At 36.0% G+C, this 21,642-nt stretch overlaps 1 protein-coding gene across 6 annotated transcripts in view; it reads left to right on the forward strand.

Moving 5' to 3' along the window:
* The window catches only part of tutl (immunoglobulin superfamily member turtle), a 474,553-nt gene that overhangs the window by 245,354 nt on the left and 207,557 nt on the right, over positions 1–21,642 (forward strand). For all 6 annotated transcript variants that reach the window (XR_012410506.1, XM_073969923.1, XM_073969927.1 and 3 more), the window contains exon 5: positions 3,880–4,162. Coding sequence is in view for 5 of the 6 variants with exons in the window: in XM_073969923.1 (XP_073826024.1) it covers positions 3,880–4,162 (283 nt within the window). In the remaining variant the exon portion in view is untranslated. The remainder of the gene's footprint in view (positions 1–3,879; positions 4,163–21,642) is intronic.

A 21,642-nucleotide genomic window follows, 5' to 3' on the forward strand; every position in this document is an offset into this window, starting at 1 on the left:
ACCGTGTCGGATCTATTTAATTATTATCTTTTCTTTGAAGAAGGTTCTTTTCACGGTCCCTATTCTGGCCCCTTTTCCGGGGTAAGTCATACTTCCTGAGATAATAGTCCAGAAGTTCTAAAAACCCCTGCCGGCTCCAACTAAAATTACAAATCCGAAAAAATAATTCCCAATCTTTTCCAAAATATTATCTTACTAAAATTGATTTGGTATAGCCCCATATTACGATACCTACAGATTCCACGTATTTTGAAGCAAACTCGTGTTACAAAATAAATATATTTTTATATGGCAGAGGCTGAGGGTATATCACCGTTAGCGCATCTGACTTATACTATCTTCTTTGGTTTGCATGCAATTTTTTTGAATTTCTGTTCATTGTTAGTTATTTCTACCGGTATAAAATATATTTTTGATATCACAATATATGCCCACAATGAACTATTTTCAAAGCATATGTGAGGTACAACTGCACATTTTTTGGACTATAGATCTTCATCAGTTTCCTTTCCAAGCAATATACTTTGCCAACGCCAAAAAAAATTCATGAGTCTTCTTAACATGGTCCACGTTTTCTACATATTTTAAGTTATTATCTCAGGGAGAATAGATTCTCCCACGAAAAAATCTATTCTTTGTAATTAGTATCACACGGAACTTACTCGGTAAAACATCCAAATATTCTCAAACAGCCCTTAAACTGCACTCAATCAAAAATGTTTGAACTTTTGTGGGGTAGGTATTTGAAGGATTAATTAACTGAAGGATAAACACGAAGCTTGAGGTAGATTTGTATATCTCACCATTTATCTGAATATATAACAGGAAACCAAATGTTCAAAATTGCTTAAAAACTACTAGTTATACTTCAGACTTAATTAAAGCAATCATATTTATAAAAATTATTTCTTTACAATAAATTTTTACAATCATTCAGTTACGAATAACAATATTGAAAATAAATCTTCCTAATTAATGATTACAAATAATTCTTCTTTATTAATGATGACAATTTTTCTTATACATAATTTTCCTGATAACAATCCCCCTCAAAACTATAAAGAATTCATCAAAGTATGTGCATATTACCAATGGCTTTCTTCCGTACACCTTTTTACCTGTTTTTGCATAATAGTACTTAGTTTTCCTTAGTACAGAATTACGTGTTTGTAGTTCAACAAAAACGCCACATCGTGAAAAAAACATAATGACATTTTAATTGCCTTTATGTTTTCTTAAGGAGTTATGAAAGAAAAGAACTCTTTGGTAAAAGAGAAACAACAATTAAAACATTACGCATAAAAATGAAAAAAAAACTTGCTTAACGACATGTCTTACTTGTATTGAAACCGTTACAGAACACGGCGAACGAAATTTGATTGAATTAAGTATTTGTTAATGAGTTATAGGAATATCGTAAGAGGATATTAATGTTATTCTCTGACTCTTCAGAATTCCTTAAGATCTCTACCACACCTTAATTTGGGCTATATATGTAGAGTATATAAAACGCAAAAAATGGGGTGGTTTCTGAGTCTCAACTATCTTAAAAGACCGGGCAAACCGTAGGACATGAATATTTGTTTTCCTTATTTTATAGCTATGGTTAACTGCCATGGCTACGACAAAATTCATTCTCAACTTGGATTTCCACTAGTTGTAAATCTGGTGAAAGTAACCAGTCTTCTCCACAATTCGATGTAAGATCTGGGGTACCTTGGTCTATTTTGTTGACTATTGATTTAATCCACATATCGACACCTCCAAATAATAGTATGCTAAGTCTAAAAAGTGAGTTTTGCAGGAGAAGCTCTCAAAGTGTGGAAATTTTTTTGAACTTCAGTACTATGCTAAGTCAATATTTGTTTATAACTTCTGTTCGGATTGACCGATCATTACCAAAATTTGACAGAATTTAAGTTAAAGGACGTTCGACACCTCCAAATAATAGTTTGCTAATTCTGAACAGTGAGTTTTGCAGGACAAGCTCTAAAAGTTTGGAAATTTCTTTGACCTTCAGTACTATGCTAAGTAAATATTTGTTTATAACTTCTGTTCGGATTGTCCGATTATTACCAAAATTTGACAGAATTTAAGTTAAAGGACGTTAAATATAAAAATGTAAAGAACTTGAAAACATGCTAAGTCGACTTAGCATACTATTGTTTGGAGGCGTCGATATGTCGTTTGTCATCTTGTGTCATCAACTAGAAAGCATAAACTTAAAACGACTACTAAACGTTTTTTCCAGATCAGTTAACAGATTCGCTTGAAAATTTCAATTTTTTTCCAAGTTATGAAGTTTCTCAGTTCATAGTTTACAATAAAAATATCACAATTTGAATTTTGCCCAAAGAATTCACACCATTCGTTGGTTCGAAATTTCTCGCATTAGTATATGACATTATTTGATGTATTTAAAATTATTTCAAAAATTGATTTTTAGGAAATGGAAGTGAACATCTAAAAATATTTTATATCTCACTGTGATGTTTTATTTCCATTCAATTTAGTGAAGCATGTTTTTATGTATTTCAAATTAGAATGAATATGAATATTAATTTTGCATGATTTTAACATCTGTTTTCCAATTTCATAGATTTACTTCAAATATTTATAATGTCATTGAAAAAAAAATATTTTTAGAGCAACATGAAAAATAAATATGTTTCTTTTTATTTATTCACATTAATATTAGCTAAAATTTCTATTTGTCCGACTGACTGATTTTGCGTTTATTGTATTATACATATTTATTTGACTCACTTTATTTGTTTAATGATAATTTCACAGTGCTACAAATGTTACCAAAATAATTTGAAAGTGTTGTGGTCTATAATATAAAGTTTATAAAAATACGACTGATAATTTCGGATGTCCGAAATTATACCGGAGTTTTGCTACTCTTAGACATATCCAAGTAGTGTGATAAGATGACCGAACTTAGACGGGAATTCGCGACTTTTACCCTTGGACAGATATGCGTATAAAATCTTCTTCGTCCATATTTGGTTGCTATGGAAGTAATTTTCTTAGTTATACCCCGGAACGCATGGCGAACGTAACTCCTAAAATGTTTTGAGAGTTTTGGCAGAGTTCGCTGATGCACATACATAAGACTTAAACTTAAGTCATCTACGGGTGCCAGTTTTTCACCAAATCTCCATTTTAAGAAAGACTTGATAATTAAAACTTTCTTTTGTGAGTTCTTTAAATTATTTTGATGTTTGTAGCACAGTGTTTTTACTATTTCCCCAATCTATATGTTATAATTCTCACAAACACAATCACCGCCACTTTTCTCTTTAGTTTAAAAATATTTGCATAATAATTATTGAGTTTAATTTCTATTTTGTGTACTAATTATTTATGAATATTATAACAATATAAGCCTCTAACTTTTTAAACAAATTTCCACAGAGAAAATAACAACAATGACAACAAGAACAACAATACTATTCCCATCATAAAATCAAATCAAAATCAAAACATTTAATTTCAAACAAAAATACATATTTTGTGTTTTGTCAAATAATAAATTTTTGAATAACGAGAAAAAAATCACCATCAAAACTAACTCGAAAACATCATTTATATTATGTTAATAATTAATTTTTATTTTGTTATATTTGTTGTTGCCATTCGTCACACATCATTTTTAATTCAAAACAATTTGTTACAAATTCAGCAAACATTCATATTATGTCATAATTATTTTTACAAAAAAAAAAATCATACAAATTTGTTAGCTAAACATCAACAACAACCCTAACTTGACAATATTAATTAATTTAATTGTATACAATTGTTTTTTGTTTCATTTTACCATTTCGTCTTCTATGTATGTGTGTGTACACAACATTTTGTGCGTGTGTATAGGGTTCCGATTTACCCATATACATATGGTACGAAAGCTATCCCGAACACATTGAAGACGGCTACAAGGGACGTGTATCACGTGTGGCACCGGACTCACCGTTCGGTTCGGCTTCGCTCAATTTAACCAACATCAAAGAATCGGATCAAGGCTGGTACGAGTGTAAAGTTGTATTTTTAAATCGTGATCCGAAACAGCATAAGAACGGTACATGGTTCCATTTAGATGTACATGCACCGCCCCGTTTTAGTGTAACACCAGACGATATAATATATGTTAATTTAGGTAAGTTGAAAAGAAAATTTAATTATGTTATTATTACAATATGCAACATTTTTTATTGATTTTTACATTAATATTATATTCTAATTATTACAATATGCAAATGATTTTTATTAATTACTTTACATTATGAACTAATTTTTTAATGATGAAAAGATTGACTGTGATTTAAAACAAGTAAAAAAGTGTCAGTTGGCTTTGCCGACAGATATATACCCTCAGCCAAAGTGAAGCGAAACTTTTACCTCCGGACAGATCGAATGTATTTCAGGTTTCTTCAGAATTTGCCCCTTTTTGGACATTTGAACTTGCCGACAATAATGTTCAACACAAATGTTGAACTTTTGTAGGGCAGGTACTTATAGGGAGGACCTATATTGGCCATTTTAGACGTTTAACTAAATTTTGATAAAATATTAGGAGATCCAAAGTGATATATTTTAAATATTGGGGAGAAGTATCGAAAGTTGTGGACCGGTATTGCCCATGTGATTTTGTTTGGATATAATATGACGAAGACCACATGTTGGACCAAATCGGTTGAACAGTTCGAGAGCTTTCGTGTTCTTCGACCGCCACATATGGTGACATAGGGGTTTTTTACACCTTTCGGGCTGTTTTCGCAAGAAATATGGACTTACCCCTGAAAAAACTTTTACCGTCGTAATGGTGGTAGCGTATGCAAATAGCTTCAACAAAAATCCAAGTGATTCGACAGCAGGTCTTAAAGTGAACTTATCCGAAATTTTGTGTGAGAGGTACCAGAAGGAGTAGACAAATTTAGTCAATATTCGAACCTGATCTATATCTGGTAGATATATTAGGATGTGCAAAGTATGGATTACATCGGTCACTCCCTTCAAGAGTTATCGTGCGCAAAATTTTTCCGAACATTTCTGACGTTCTGTGGGGGAGGTAAGGTACCTGAAGGAGTGGAATGAATATGAATATTAATTTTGCATGATTCTAACATGTGTTTTCCAATTTCATAGATTTACTTTAAATATTTATAATGTTATTGAAAAGGTACCTGAAGGAGTGGACCGATATAGCCCATCTTCGAGTTTAAACTATATTTTGGTAAAATATTACGAAGGCCAAATTTTGGACCGAATGGACAGATCCGTTCGAGAGTTATCTTGCGCTCCTACCACTACACAAGGTGTCATAGGGACTTTTTGCAACTTTCCTGCCATTTTCTCGGGAAGTATGGACTTGCCCCTGATGAAACTTGTACCTTCGTATAGGGAACAGTGAATACAAGATGTTACAACAAAAACCAAGGCGATTCGAGAGCAGGTCCTAAACCGAGCTTTTCCGAAATTTTGTGTGGGAGATATCGAAGGAGTTTACCGATTGAGTCCATATTGGAACCTCATCTAAGTCTGGTAGAAATTTCATAATGTGCAAAGGATGGACCAAATCGGTTACTCCCTTCAAGAGTTATCGTACGCACAAATTTTCCGAACATTTTCGAACTTTTGTGGGGGAGGTACAGGAGGGAGTGGACCGATATAATCCATCTTTGAACTTGAACTAAGTTTGGACAAAATATTATGAAAGCCAAATTTTGAACCGAATCGGCAGATCCGTTCGAAAGTTAGCTTGCGCTCCAACCACTACACACGGTGTCATAGGGTTTTTTTGTAACTTTCAGGCTATTTTCTCAGGAAGTATGGACTCGCCCCTAATGAAATTTACAGCGTCGTATAGAGGACAGCGAATACAACTTGCGTAAACAAAAATTAAAGCGATTCGAGACCAGGCCCTAAACTGAATTTTTCCAAAATTTTGTGTGGGAGGTACCCGAAGGAGTGGACCAATTGAGTCCGTTTTGGAATCTCATCTAAGTTTGGTAGAAATTACACGATGTGCAAAGTATGGACCAATTCGGTTAATCCCTACAAGAGTTATCGCGCGCACAAGTTTTGCGACAATTTTTGAACATTTGTGGGGGAGGTACCTGAAGGAGTGGACCTATATGGCCCATCTTCGAACTTAAATCGAATCTGGACAAAATATTTCGATACCCAAAATTTGAACCGAATCGATTCATCCGTTCGAGAGTTATCGTGCGCACCAGCCAGACAGACAGACAGACAGACAGACGGACGGACATTGCTAGATCTACTCAAAATTGTCTGAAACGGATATCGTACAAACATACTTGGGGTCTAAAACCATTATTTCGATGAGGCACATTTTTGGTCGTATCAAAGTGTAAATACCCTCTTTAGCCTAAAGGCTGAGGGTATAAAAATGATACGTTAATGTGGAACTGTGATGCGTATAACTATTGACGTAATGTATACGGCACATTGGCAAGTAGCTTAAACCAATGACTTTAAATTATGCTGTGAAGGTTTACCAGAATTAAAATAGAGGACTTTTGTTGAAAGCCATGGACTCATATGATACAATGAAGTTTTAAAGACTATTTTTTGTGAAAGTAAAGTCAAGAAAATCCTGTATTTTAAATACATCCACAAGCTTCCGAAGTGTGGATGCTTTAAAAGACCAACAGACCATAATTCAGGTTTTTTTGTTGAGTGAAAAGTAAGAGTTAGTACATTCCGTGGGCCACTCTTCACTTGTTAACGAAGTTTTAAGCCACAAACGATAATTTAGGTTACTAAAGTACTGAATATTTTGTCAACAATCAAACCACTGAAACATTTAATTTGTTTTTAAGTCCTGTACTTTAAGTAAGCAAAGGCTATAGTCGGATGGGGCCGACCATGTGATACCCTACACCACAACCTGTAGGAATTAGCTATGTGCAAACGCCTTGCACGCTGAATGTCCGGGTTCGATTCCCATCGAATTGTCTACGGTGGCAAAATACCCCTTAGTAATGTTGGCGATATTTCCTGTGTATTTCAGCCATGAAAAACGTCTGTACAAGTGGCAACTTAGGACACGCCGTTCGGACTCGGCGATAAAAACTAGGTCACATATCAATAACTTAATATGAATCCATTGATATAAGAGAAGCATCCCTTGTCTTTACTGGGATGTTTGTGGAAAAATATATAAATTATACATTTCTAAATAATATTCGAAAATTGGAAAATTCACATTGATTAGCCCCTCTTCAAATTGTTTTGAATATCAGGTTCCTTTTTGGAATACACCTAAAATAAATATATATACCATGCAATTTGGTATATTTGATAATTGGGAAAATTGCGAGTTTATTGAAGATCTATCGTTCAAAATTGTGCACTTGTACCTCACATATGCATATATATATAGGCATATATTTTGATATCTAAAAAATATTTTATACCGGTAAAAATAACTAACAATGAATAGAAATTCAAACATTTTGAATTCAAACAAATTTATATATCCCAAAATTATTCATATTCAATTATACAGCACAGAAGATAGTATAAGTCAGCTGCGCTAACTGTGATATACCTTCAGCCTCTAAAAATATATTTATATATTTATATTTATTTAGTAATATGGGGCTATACCAAATCAATTTTAGTAAGCTAAATTCTGAGTTTTAGAAATATTTGAGAATTATTTTTTCAGATTTGTAATTCTAGTTTTTGGAACTTCTGGACTATTGCCTCAGGAAGTATGACTTACCCGGGAAAGGGACCAGAATAGGGACCGAAAAAAACCTTCTTCAAAAAAAAGAAAATAATAATCAAATAGATCGGATACGGGTCCTCAAACTGCACTTTTCCCAAATTTTGTGTGGGAGGTACTCGAAGGACGGACCGATATAGTCCATATTCCGACCTGACACATGACTGGATGAAATAATACGATGTGCAAAGTTTCGACCAATCAGAAAATCCCCTTGAGAGTTAACTTGCGGATTTGCGGCGCAAGTACAATCAGCTGAAAAAAAATTCAAAACCATTCGTGAGGACTCTTAAATTTTTCTTTTTCCTATTCAGAATTTTGTGTGGGAGGTACCCTAAGGACCGACATAGTCTTATCCGATCATTATCTGGAAGGAATAATAATATATGGAAAGTTTGGAGCAAATCGATTGCTCACTTCGCCAGTTATCGTTCACCCAATTTTTCGAAAGCAATTTTGAACTTTTTTGGGGGAGGTGTGGACCGACATAGCCTACATTCTAACTTAAACAAAGTTTTTAGGAAATTTGGTTTTAATCGGTAGATCCGTTCGAGAGGTATCGTGCGCACCGATGTTGCAAGATTTATATAAAAATCCAATTTGACAACTGAACTGAAAATTTCTCTGTCATGATAGAGACAATTTGTAGCATGGGAGGAAATTGTGATTCTCTACACAAAACACATTATATATAAGGCAGTAGGTGCGTTATCTAGCAGACATGTTATTGCAATTTGCATCAGGGGAAAGATCAGTAGTTATTTTTCCATATGTAGGCTACTTTGCCGGTATATGCCCTCCAAGAATGAAAATATAGACCAAAAATAAATTTTTATATTTTTCTCATACAAAAGTAATGATCTATGTCAACCGCTAAATAATAGCAGATCATCGTGCAAAATTATAGGCATTTTCTTCTACCTAAACTCTTACCTCGTGCAAAATTTCGTGACTATTGAGCTATAATTGCGACCTCTAGCGGGTTTATGATTACACTACAAACAAAAAACTGTATATATTAGGATGTAACTCTGTTATCTGATCACGTACATCAACATAATTGACATCAATTGAAAGGTCAAGAGATCGTCTTCCAAATATAACTCACGAGTGGGGAATGTGTCTTTTAGGAACAAAGATATAAGCTGTTTATTGAAAATTTTCACAATTTTCACACAAAAGTTTTGGTCCATATAACCCTCTAAATATTATCTTATCACCATCTCAAATTGCAAGCTTCATCTTTGTCACATACTCTTAACTTATTTAAAATTTCGAGGCGATCGGACTATTATTGCGACCAACAGAGCCGCTACAAAATCGGATAAAAATTATGTTTTTGGTCCATTTCACCCGCTAAATATTTCACGATTATCATCAATTAAAATAGCGATCTATTCTGATGTGAAACCGACCTCCATACCAAATTTCGTGACGATCGGTCCATAATTGCGCCCTGGAGTTTGATTACAATTTATAATGGACAGACGGACACACGGACGGACGGACGGACGGACACACATCTCAAAATCGCTTCATCTCGCCGAGATATGAAGATTGGTATACCACATTGGGGGTCTCCGACGAATATTTCGCGGTGTTACATGAATTTTTACCAAAACAAACTTATAATACCCTTTCCACATAGTGGTGTAGGGTATAAAAAGAAAGAAATTTGTGATTTTATGAATTATTTTAAATTAAATAGCTAATTGTAAACCCATAGTAGTTGAGTTTAAAAGTAAAAGCTTATTACGGACCAACGAACATAAATCGTAGATATTTTTCAAGACACACAGTGTGGCCAAATTCGAATTTTAGAGAAAAATTTATAGTTTCCAAAACGGATGAAGGATGAGCTATTAAATATAGGAATTGATCTCTTCCAGAAATCTTATTAACTTCCTTATCTGGCCCTTTACAGAAAATTTGTCCTTTCTTCCTCTTTTTAATTCAACCGAAGCTTTGGGCTTCCTGTTCTGCATGTAAACAGGGCTGTAAGCGTGCGATCGAAGTTATTCAACATTTATACGAGGGCTGCACGATAACTATCAGGCCAAACAATGAAAACGCGAATATTTACAATAAAATACAGTGTTATTGTTTTGTTAAGTAGTCTCTAGCACGATTTACACACTTTTCATGCTCTCAAACCAATTGTGCAATCCCTTTTTCCACTCCGATTGAGTCACCTCCAAAACATGGTTTGTGAACGCATTTACAGCATCTTCTGGCTACGAAAATCTTTGACCAAGCCCTTTTTTTCTTGATATGCTGGAATCAAATAAAGTCATTGGATCCCCAGTCAGGGCTATACGCGAACAACCCATCAATTCCACGTTTTGTCCGGTCAAACAGACGCTGGTTTGAATCGATGTATGAGAGATCACATTGTCATGATGCAGAATGGTTCGTCTTCTCTTGTTAATTTTTCGAATTTCTCAGGAGACTTCAGGCAAACAAATTGTAGTGTACCACTCAGAATTATCCGTCCTACATTTCTCAAGCCGTATAGTCGCAACACTGTCAATGTAGCCGAAGAAACAGGCGATCATTTGCTTCGAAGTGTTTCTGACATGAACAACTTTCGTTGGATTTGGCTCGCTTTTGAAGACCTAAACGGTCGATTCCTGTTTTGTTTCGGGCTTCTAAGCATAGATCCAAGATTAGTTCTTGTTGTTTTTTTAAACTTCGTTTGAAGCACCGCGATCGTTTTTATTCATAATTTTTTGCACCAATCCAAAAGAGCCTTTCATGAGCGATTGCCCAATTTTCCTGGATCTAACGAGAAAATTCCATTTTTGCGGCCATGTGTCCGTCCATACAATATCAAATACTAGTTGGCGGAAGAAATGCTCCTGGATGCATCTTTTTCACGGTGTATAACATGGCGATCTTGAATTATTCGTTCACGCACGGCTTATTTTTTTTTTTTTTTGCTGGCAAACACCAGATTTCGAACGAACCGCACGACCTTCGTACTTTGGCGAGTGTCGCCCCGATTGAATTCATTAAACCAGTTTTCATAGTGCTACAGGATGGTCCTTTATCGACATACAAAGATTTAATTTGATCGATGTACTCCAGCCGTGATTATCCACGTCGTAAGTGGTAAAAAATGATCGGACGAAAATGTTCACAGGTAAATTCCATTTTTTTGTAAAGTGCTTTTTTGAAGTCACTGTAAATAGCACAACGGATGGTCGTTTGACAAACTGTCCTGGGTACGTTTAGGCTAAAAACTGGCAAACTTACCAAAAAATGTCTATGCTAAAAACTTTTCTAGTTCCCTTTATATGCACATATTTCATTAAAGATTGTTGGGGTACGCAACACAGCATCATAATGGGAAAAGAATTTATTGGGATTCCAAACGTTCAATATATCAGCCGATGAGCATCGTCAAGCTTCATAAGACCTAAGTCGCAATATATCCAAGACAAGCTGTCCCTTTTTCTCGCAACGACCTACTCTCCCTCGGTAAGTTAGACATGGAAATATTTGTGATTACCGTTATAGAGCAATGTTTATCCAAATTTATAACATTAGTATGGAATGATAGTGGTTTTTTCTATTGCAAACTATATAAATATGTAGGTGAAGTTAAAATATTCTAACATCTACTTTGTACTTGCCCTTTGTTGAAGACTAAAATTCACCTACTGTTTGGACGATACGAGATAAACTAGTACGACATAAAATTCTATTGTCCCTTTTTTTTTTTTTTTATTTGATGTATATTTCGGCTAAAGGTCAGTGAAAAGACGTTGTTTGTGTTTAGTTTTAAATTTTTATTTTTGTTCCAATATTTCGGTTGACTTCGTCAACCATCTTCAGGGATAAACTACAAAAAGAACAATCATTTACAATTTGATAATAACAATTATAACACAAAAATTACATTTAAAGAGAAAAGCCTCTGCTTTCTTACGCCGTTTGAGCTAAACTAAGTTTTTCTTTCTTGTTGTCTTGAGTGCTTGTTGACTAAGTTCCTGTATATGTGTGCACAGTGGTCAGTATCAGTTTTATAGTTCATTCTAATGTTTGTAGGGGTATTTATTATGTGCAACATTTCTAAAGTATATCGTCTTTTGTAATTGCTTTCTTGCGTTAATATATCCACATCTTTGAAATTTGGCGTATGTCCAGTTAATGTGCAATGTGCTGCTAAGGCCGTCTTTTGTTCTAAGGGTTTGTCCGTATTTTGATCCGACTTATGTCCGGAAAGTCTGGTTTTTAATTTTTAATTCTATTGTCCCCATTTACATTTGTCTTAACAAAATATTAGGAGGGTTGGCGTTTTTTATTTGGGATGACGACTTCTATTTTGTTTTTTTCAGAATTGTCAGCCTTATGTTTACCCCTTGGTAAACATCGTCAATTTTTCCCACTAATAAATTAAAGTTGTTTTAATAGAATATTAAAACAACGACTATGGGATTAAGCCTGACTATTTTGAAAAACAAAGTAGAAGTCGTCATACATACTAAAAAAGGCCAACCCCCCTAATTGTGAGACCGGGCACCGTCGAAATGTTGTCTATTGCTGTAGTATGCAATACCAACAAATTAGTTATGTGTTTTTCGCGGAGAATCAACGAACGCATAGCAGTGGGAAAGATTTGGTTTTGTTTGAGAGTGAAGTTGCTCGAGTTTAGGTAGGGCCAAAGAAATTCTCTATCAGAATGTTTCTTTGCACACGTATCTATTTGAGCGGGCAATTGACATTTGGGTTGTTGAAAGAAAAGAAACAAGGGAACTGATGAAGATCTGTGGCGAGATCTGAAACTATAGTCTTCCCTGCCTTACCCCTTGGTAAACATCGCCAATTTTTCCCACTAATAAATTAAAGTTGTTTTAATAAAATATTAAAACAACGACTATGGGATTAAGCCTGGCCATTTTGAAAAACAAAATTAACAAAATATTATCAAACTCGCCGATCATTTGTCCGCCTACTATTAAGCTGTTCCATAAAGACTCTCTTCAAGTAGACTATAAAGACTAACTTCAGGTAGTCTATAAAGACTCCCATCAGGTAGACTATAAAGACTCACTTTTTTGGACGGGAAAAAATCATCGAAAGACTCTGGCTACCTGTCTTCTAGGTGGGTGAGACTTTAGCACACTTAAATAACCCCTTTAACTCTGATACATTATCCCTGCTGTACCACCGTACAAACATTTCGTCGCAGGGAGGAACATTCTAAATAACATCGTCTTCAAATTTCATCCTGTCTACGTACCTCCAGTATGATTGTCTTTACGTACTCACAGACACATTCCCAATTGTCGAGAGACACCATCATTATTTCAATTATATTTCGGAAACAAATAAACATGATATGGGTCCTTTAAATACTCCACACAGCAAGACAATTAGAGGAGCAGTCAATACCAAAACGGTACAAGTACAATCTAAGGCAGCCATATGCGGAGAGAATTTGGGTGAGATAAAAATTTAGGAATCCATGTCGCCTATTGGACCAAGTCTCCACATTTCGTATCAGCAAATACGTCCATCTACCTTTTGTAGAAGCTGACCACTTGCTTTGCCATTCGATAGTGCACGTCTTCATGCGACGTCGGGATTTATATCGGTTTCCTGCGAGCTCCGTAAAATGAATAACAATTCAGATTCTCTTGCTAAGATATCAATAGGTATCATACCAGCGATAACATAGGTTGCATCGTCAGCACAGCATAGCCGTAGCGCTCTTACGGCATAAAATTCTATTGTCCACGTTTACATTTGTATTAGACTATAAAGACTCCCATCAAGTAGTCTATAATGATTCCCTTCAGGTAGTCTATAAAGATTCCTATCAGGTAGTCTATAAAGACCCCCATCAGGTAGTCTATGAAGACTCCCTTCAGGTAGTCTTTTTTGGACGAGGAAAAATCGTCGAAAGACTCTGGCTACCAGACTTCGCTAGGTGGGTGGGACTTTAACACACTGAAATAACCCCTTTAACTCTGATACATTATTCCTGCGGTACCGCCGTACAAGAATTTCGTCGCAGGGGGGAACATTCTAAAGAACACGGCTATTTATTATTCGTCTTCGAATCTCATACTGTCTATGTAGCTCCAGTATGATTGTCTTTACGTACTCACAGACCCATTCCCAATTGTCGAGAGATACCATCATTATTTCAATTATATTTTTTACATGTACTTCACTGTTGACTTACCGATCTAAGTTTGTCCTCTCTACACAAAACCGCGGAAACAAAAAGAAAACATGATATGGGACTTTTACATGTTCCACACAGCAAGGACAATTAGGGGAGCAGTCAAGACCAAAACGATACAAGTACGACCAAAAACAGCCATATCCTGAGAGAAATTCGGTGAGATAAAAATTTAGGAATCCATGTCGCCTATTTGACCAAGCCTCCACATTTCGTATCAGCGAATACGTACATCTACCTTTTGTAGAACCTGACCACTTGATTTGCCATTCAATAGTGCTACGTCTTCTTGCGACGTCGGGATTTATATCGGTTTCCTGCGAGCTCCGTAAATTGATTAACAATTCAGATTCTCTTGCTAAGATATCAATAGGTATCATGCCAACGATAACATAGGCTGCATCGTCAGATACAGTGCTATATGCACAGCATACCCGCAGCGCTGCAAGCCTATAAACTGAACTAATCATTGCAGAGTATGTGGCGTACTTCATGGATTGGTGCTGCGTAGACAATAATATTTTTTATAACTCCTGCAAGTATTTTTCTTCTTCGGTACCCTGGTCCCCTTGTGTTTGGCATAACACGGCACAGCGTTTTACAAGTTTTTCCGGTTTTTTCCTTTACATAATCTAAATGATTCTTAAAAGACAGGCGATTGTCTATCATAACGTCTATGTATTTAAGGTTTTTCGTCGTTGTAATTATGCAGTCTCCAATTTGAATATTTATTCTTTCTACTACTCTACGACTTGTGATTAAGACTGATTCCGTTTTTTGTTAGCTAATGCCAGGGCATGTGATTACAGCCATGACCACCCAACCAACTGTATGCTGGCTTCTGAGACTGTTCTTGCTTCTTCGGTTGTTTTTGCAACTACAACTAGCGCAATATCATCCGCAAACCCAATGATATTAGCTTTCTTTAGAAGTTGTAGTCTTAAGACACCATCATACATCACATTCCATAGCAGAGGTCCAAGAATAGATCCTTGTGGTACTCTCCCTGTTATTTGGTATTCCTTTATATCTTCTTAATTGTCATACATCAGGATTCTGTTGCGGAAGTAGTCCTATAGTATAGCAACGAGGTATGCCGGGACATTTAACTGTCTCAGAGCATTTAATATATTCTCCCAATTAGCTGTGTTGAAAGCATTTTTAACATCTAGGGTTATAATCACACAATATTCTTTCGTCCCTTGTTTGACCATGTACTGCTACCTTTGCCATGTCGATTACCATTTTTATTGCATCAATCGTAGATCTCTTTTTTGTGACGCCAAATTGAGTTTCTGATAAACAAACCTTCTGCGCGCCCGATGCACTCTTCGAATCTATAGCGGATGATACTCTCAAGAAGTTTTCCGCATGTATCTATCATACAAAGTGGGCGGTATGATGAGCGGTTTTCCAGAGGCTTGCCTTTTTTAGGCAGTAGCCAAACCTTTGCTTCTTCCATATCGATGGGAAAGATCCATATTCCAAGCATGAGCTAAACATTTTGCGTATCTGTTCACCACAGCATTCCACAATTTCCTTCAGGACATAGTTGGGAATTCCATCTAGGCCAGGCGCTTTAGAGTTATCGAATTTTGAAACTGCAAGATTTATCTCCGCTGGTGTAACGGGGGTAAACAAAATAGCCACCAGGGTCCCATGTTTGCCATGATGTTCCGCTTGGTGAGGAAAGAGGTGGTTCACAATGTTGTTAGAATCTTGTAGGCTAGTCCAAACGGCTGGTTTTCTGAATCTCATCACAAATAGAGAGAAAACATGCTCTTTTGCTTCTTTGTACGGCTTTTTTGAGGGCTTTCTTTTTCATCTTGAGAACCTGTCTATGAACTTCATTATCCTCTATCACGAGTTCTTACAAAACGTCTTCTAGCACGAAGGCAATCTTTACGAAGGTCAGCTATTTGAGAGTTCAGGTACTCTATAAAGATTCCCTTCAGGTAGTCTATAAAAACTGCCTACAGGTAGTCTATAAAGATTCCCTTCAGCTTGTCTATAAAGACTCTCTTCATGTTGTCCATGAGACTCTCTTAAGCTCGTCAATTGAATCCCCATTCTGCTTGTATAAAAACAGAATTTTGCTCGCCTACAAAGGACATCACTTATATATTTCATTTACAATAATATCTCATTTTGATTTCATTAATATCCCCTTGAAGCATTACCATTTCCTAAAGCATTTTTCTTAAAATAGTTAATAAAAAATGGTTGTTTTTTTCTCTCCTTCAATAATATTTTCAATTTATTATTTTCTCACAGCATTCGAAGGACTTTATTTTGATTAATAGCAAAATTGCGTTTAATAACGAAAAATCTTCAATGTTGTTGTTGGTGTTATTACTCTTTTTCATATTTCAAGAAAATATGAAGAACTTTGTTTGCCCATCTACTACTCAGGTTACTGCTATTTAACCATTACTCCATGGCAGCTACTACTTGAATTTAAGTTCGAAACCAATTTTCCATGAAAAAGCAATCACACACAAGGATAAAAGGTAAGGGGTTCTCCCTCTATCACCTCTTCTTCGTCTGATACGAAAAAAAAATCTCGTGGGTAAAAAAGCAAAAAAATGTTACGTTCAATTACTTGGAGAAAAAAACTAATGTTTTCATATTCATCATAATGACACTTTTTTCACACGTTTTGCTCATAAATATTTATGGAATTGTGAGATGAATACATGTGCATGCATACATACAAACGTATCTACGTACACGGTTGTAGGTGTATATTTTACTTTGGCAGTTAGATAGGCAGGCTACTTGGAACGTGTGAAACGGTGAGGCATCGAAAGCAGTAATGTTTTTTTGGGTGGACATAAAATATCGTTTTATGGTAAGAACTACAAGACCCAAGTGCGAGATGTCATCCAGCCACCCAGAACAGGAAAAAAATATGAATGATGACAAGCACATCACTGCCAGGATGACAATCTTTTGCTTACATCCAATAACTTCCTTTGCTTCATTTCCTTGCTTTGAAAGGGCTGCTGTAAAGGTGTTGGTGGATAGTTGAGAAAGTATGTGTTAGTATATGAGAACATCCACAGTGAATAGAATAAATTATTTGCTGAGGATTAGGATCAGAGATTAATATTCGGGTTTGGCCAAAGCCATATTAAGCTTGTTGGATAGCTATAGTATTGGTCGACAACGGAGCCGTACCATATGTAGGCCCTTTGAACATGACTTGACGATGAATGAACAAAGCGAATGAGAGAAGGACCTATATAGTGGCCAAAACTTTAGCCGACCTTATGAAAATGGCCTTCGTTTCTCATCGAAACAAATCGAACGACAAATTAATGCCTTTTAGATAAGATATAAGTGTATTTTTCTTTGCGTCTTCACTTTGAACTTTTTCAATTTATTTTGGAGTTGCCCGTATATGAATACCTTACACAATCTTCTTTGTAGTCCAGGTTAACAGTTATTTTCTCTCTTGATGATTGATTTTTTGTTAGAAAGAACAAGGGCAAGGAAGAAGAAAGGCCAACTATGAGTGAATGAAAGTTATGAGAAAAATGTCAATTTTAGGGGGTTCCTTTATTTTCAAGCACCTTTATGCGACCATCAATAAGGACAACAACAAACATTCGCATCTATATGTGATTCCTTGTGAAGATAAAAGAAAGGTATTCCTTGCTAGAGTGTATATACATAGGTGTAGTTGTTGCCCCTAACAATGCTTATGATGTGTTATATTTGTCATTCCTCAAACAAAGGTTTTTTCTTACATTGCTAGTTTCTCCTTCCTCCTACCCCCTCTCACCCACTTACTACCTACAAGCTCACATTTCACCCGAAGTCTGTTTGGGAAAATAACAAATGTTTGGCCATAAATTTTATTTATAAAATCTTGATAAATGTTGTCTCATGTTTTCGTTTTTTTTCTTGTCGAGGCACTTCTTCTCTACATTTCCGACTATTCAAGTTATGAAAAATATCACCCTTGGCAGTTTATTTATTTGCCCAAAAATGTTCTCTAAGGTGTATGTCTGAGGTAGTTATTGTAATAGTTGTTGTGGAAGTAGTAGTATTTACAAATGTTTTGTAATATATTTTCACAAGTCCTTAGTTGAATCCTGTAAGCTTTTTTTTTTTTGGAATTTTTGTGTTAAAAAATTATGCGTAGACTTTATAGCAAATGTATATTTCTCAAATTTTTATGAAGAAAATATAAATTCTTGTAAAATATTAAGTAATGATCCTGTCGTTGTTGCATCATCTGGCCAGTAAAACCAAGAATAGAACAAAAAATTTTGAAGAGAAAGACCGTGAGTAAATTAAAACATGAGCCTGAATAGTTGAAACTGTGAATTGTGAAGTAAATAAATGAACTTCACTCAAGCATAGAATTTAACACACTTATTAATCTGTATTTTTAGTACATGGAATTATAATATCATAATCAATGAATTTTCCTGCAAGTATACTACGAATACTTTCTGGTACGATTTTGGCATTGAATAGAAAAATGTTGGATATCATATCGACACTTCCAAATAATAGTATGCTAAGTCTAAAAAGTGAGTTTTGCAGGAGAAGCTCTCAAAGTTTGGACATTTTTTTGAACTTCAGTACTATACTAAGTCAATATTTGTTTATAACTTCTGTTCGGATTGACCGATCATTCCCAAAATTAGACAGAATTTAAGTTAAAGGACGTTCGACACCTCCAAATAATAGTTTGCTAATTCTGAAAAGCGAGTTTTGCAGGACAAGCTCTAAAAGTTTGGAAATTTCTTTGACCTTCAGTACTATGCTAAGTAAATATTTGCTTATAACTTCTGTGTGGATTGTCCGATCATTACCAAAATTTGACAGAATTTAAGTTAAAGGACGTTAAATATAAAAATGTAAAGAACTTGAAAACATGCTAAGTCGACTTAGCATACTATTGTTTGGAGGCGTCGATATGTGAGCCTCATAAACTCGCCAATTCAGGCACCAGGTTCTCCAAGATAGCTCCGCTTTTCAGCTGTTATTTAAACAAGTATAAAGTAATCAAATGTCCAAATTAAATTTATTTTTCGTAGGTGCCAAAAGAATTTTTGGAAGTTTACAAGAGGTATTCTCTTGTATATAAATGACCTCAAAAATAGCGCCTTGTCTGTAAATGACCTCAAGATGCCTTCTCTGGTCTGCAAATGACCTGAAGCGGTCTTTTCTGGTCTATGGATGACCTCAATAGGTTTTCTCTTGTCTATAGAAGACCTCAAGAGGTATCAGCATGTCTATCATCGACAGACAAGATCAAGAACTCTTCTCTTGACCTCAGGAGATTTTCCCTTGTCTATAAAAGGCGTCAAAAGGTCCTCTCTGCACTATAGACGACCTCAAGGAGTCTTCTCCGGACTAAAGATGATCTCAAGAGTTCTTCTCTGAACTTTAGACAACCTCAAGAGGTCTTCTCTGGACCATAGACAACCTCAAAAAGTCTTTCCTGGAATTCAAGAAATCTTCTCCGGTCTACGCATGACCCCAGTAGGTCTTATCTAGTCTATAGATGACCGCAGCAGGTCTTCTCTTGTCTATAGACGATCTAAAGAAGTTTTATATTGTCTATAGACGACCTCAAGAGATCTTCTCTTTTCTATATATGACCCCAAGGGGTCTTATCTTCCCTACAGATGACCTGAAGAGGTCTTTTGTTGCCTATAGATGATCCCAAGAGGTCTTCATTAATCCACAGACGACTTCAAGAGGCATTTTCTTGTCTACAGATAACCTCAAGAAGTTTTATCTTGTCTACAATGACGTCAAGAAGTCTTCTCTTGTTCATAGATAACCTCAAGAGGTCTTTTCTGGACTATAGACGATCTCAAGAAGTCTTTTCTGGACTATAGATGACCACAAAATATCTTCTATTGTCTATAGATGAAAGGTCTTCTCTTGTCTATAAATGATCTAAAGAAGTCTTCTCTTGTTTATAAATGACATCAAGAAGTCTTCTCTGGACTATAGTTGACCCTGAGGTCTTATCTTGTCTATAGAAGGCCTCAAAAGGTCTTCTCTGGACTTTAGACGACCTCAAGAAGTTTTCTCCGGACTAAAGACAACCTGAAGAAGTCTTTCCTGGACTACAGATGACACACAAAATATCTTCTATTGTCTATAGATGACCACAAAAGGTCTTTGCTTGTCTACAGATGACCACAAGAGGTCTTCTCTTGTCTATAAATGACCTCAACAGCTCTTCCCTGGGCTATAGTTGACGTCAAGAGATCTTCTCTTGCCTATAGAAGATCTCAAAAGGTCTTCTCTGGACTATAGATGACCTCAAGAAGTCTTCTCTTGTCTATATATGACCTCAAAAGGTCTTCTCTGGACTATAGACGACCTCAAAAAGTCTTCTCTAGAATATAGATGACCTCAAGAGGTCTTCTCTGAACTATAGATGACCTCAAGAGGTCTTCTCTGGACGATAGATAACCTCAAGAAATCTTCCCTGGATTATATAATAATTGTTCCACAAACATCCCAGGCGGGACAAGGGAGACTTCTCTCATATCAATTAGTGCACCCCGATTGATATTAGCTCAATGATATGGGACCTACAGTTTATCGCCGAGTCCGAACGGCGTGTCCTAAGAAACCACATGTAGAGAAGTTTTACATGGATGAAATACTCAGGAAATGTCGCCAAAATTACTGAGGGGTTTTTTGCCACCGTTGAAAATTTGATGTTGCCTAGCAAAGGAATCGAACCCACGACCTTCTGCGTGCAAGGCGGGTGTGCATACCATAGCACCCCGGTGGCACCCTGGATTATAGATGACCCCAAAATATCTTCTCTTGTCTATAGATGACCTCAAGAGTTCTTCACTTCTCTATATAAGACTTCTAGAGGTCTTCTCTGGACAATAGATGACCCCAAGGAATCTTCATTTGTCTAGAGCAGACCTCAATATGTCTTCTCTAGTCTATAGATGACGTCAACAGTTCTTCTCTTGTCTACAGATGACCTCAAGAGGTCTTCTCTTGTCTATAAATGACCTCAGGAAGTCTTATCTTGTTTATAAATGACGTCAAGAAGTCTTCTCTTGTCTACATATGACCTCAACAGCTCTTCTCTGGGCTATAGTTGACGTCAAGATATCTTCTCTTGTCTATAGATGGCCTTAAGAAGTTTCCTCTTGTCTACAGAAGACATCAAGAGGTCTTTTCTTATCTACAGACGACCTCAAGAGGTCTTCTCTTGTGTATAGATGACCTCAAGAAGGTTTATATTTTCTATAGAAGGCCTCAGTAGTTCTCCTCTTGTCTATAGATGACCAACACGGCTGCTAGAGGTAAGTTCTTATTCGAGTTTATACTAAAATATAAACTTAGTATGGAAGCTATCTTCCATCGCAGAAAACGGGGAAGTCATAATCCTCACCCTTATTAACAAGGATTAGCCTACCATTAGCTTCTGAAAAGTTTCTAATGAGTGCTCCTTTTCCAATCATCGGAACATACTATTCCAAGTCTCTCTTGATGGTATTCATCAAATGCAACATAGAATTCCCAGGCATACAAACTGACATAAGTTTAACGAGCGTTCTGCTTCCAGGCTGAGAGATATCACCCCTCTATTCGGTCAAAGAAGTCGTAAAGGCAGTAGATCATGGACAGCTATGAGGTCTCATACCCACTCACATATCCGGGCAGGAAATGCCAACAACTA

The sequence above is a fragment of the Musca autumnalis genome, unplaced genomic scaffold (assembly GCF_047663935.1).
Source record: "Musca autumnalis isolate F117 unplaced genomic scaffold, ASM4766393v1 scaffold_2, whole genome shotgun sequence".
NCBI lineage: Eukaryota > Metazoa > Arthropoda > Insecta > Diptera > Muscidae > Musca > Musca autumnalis.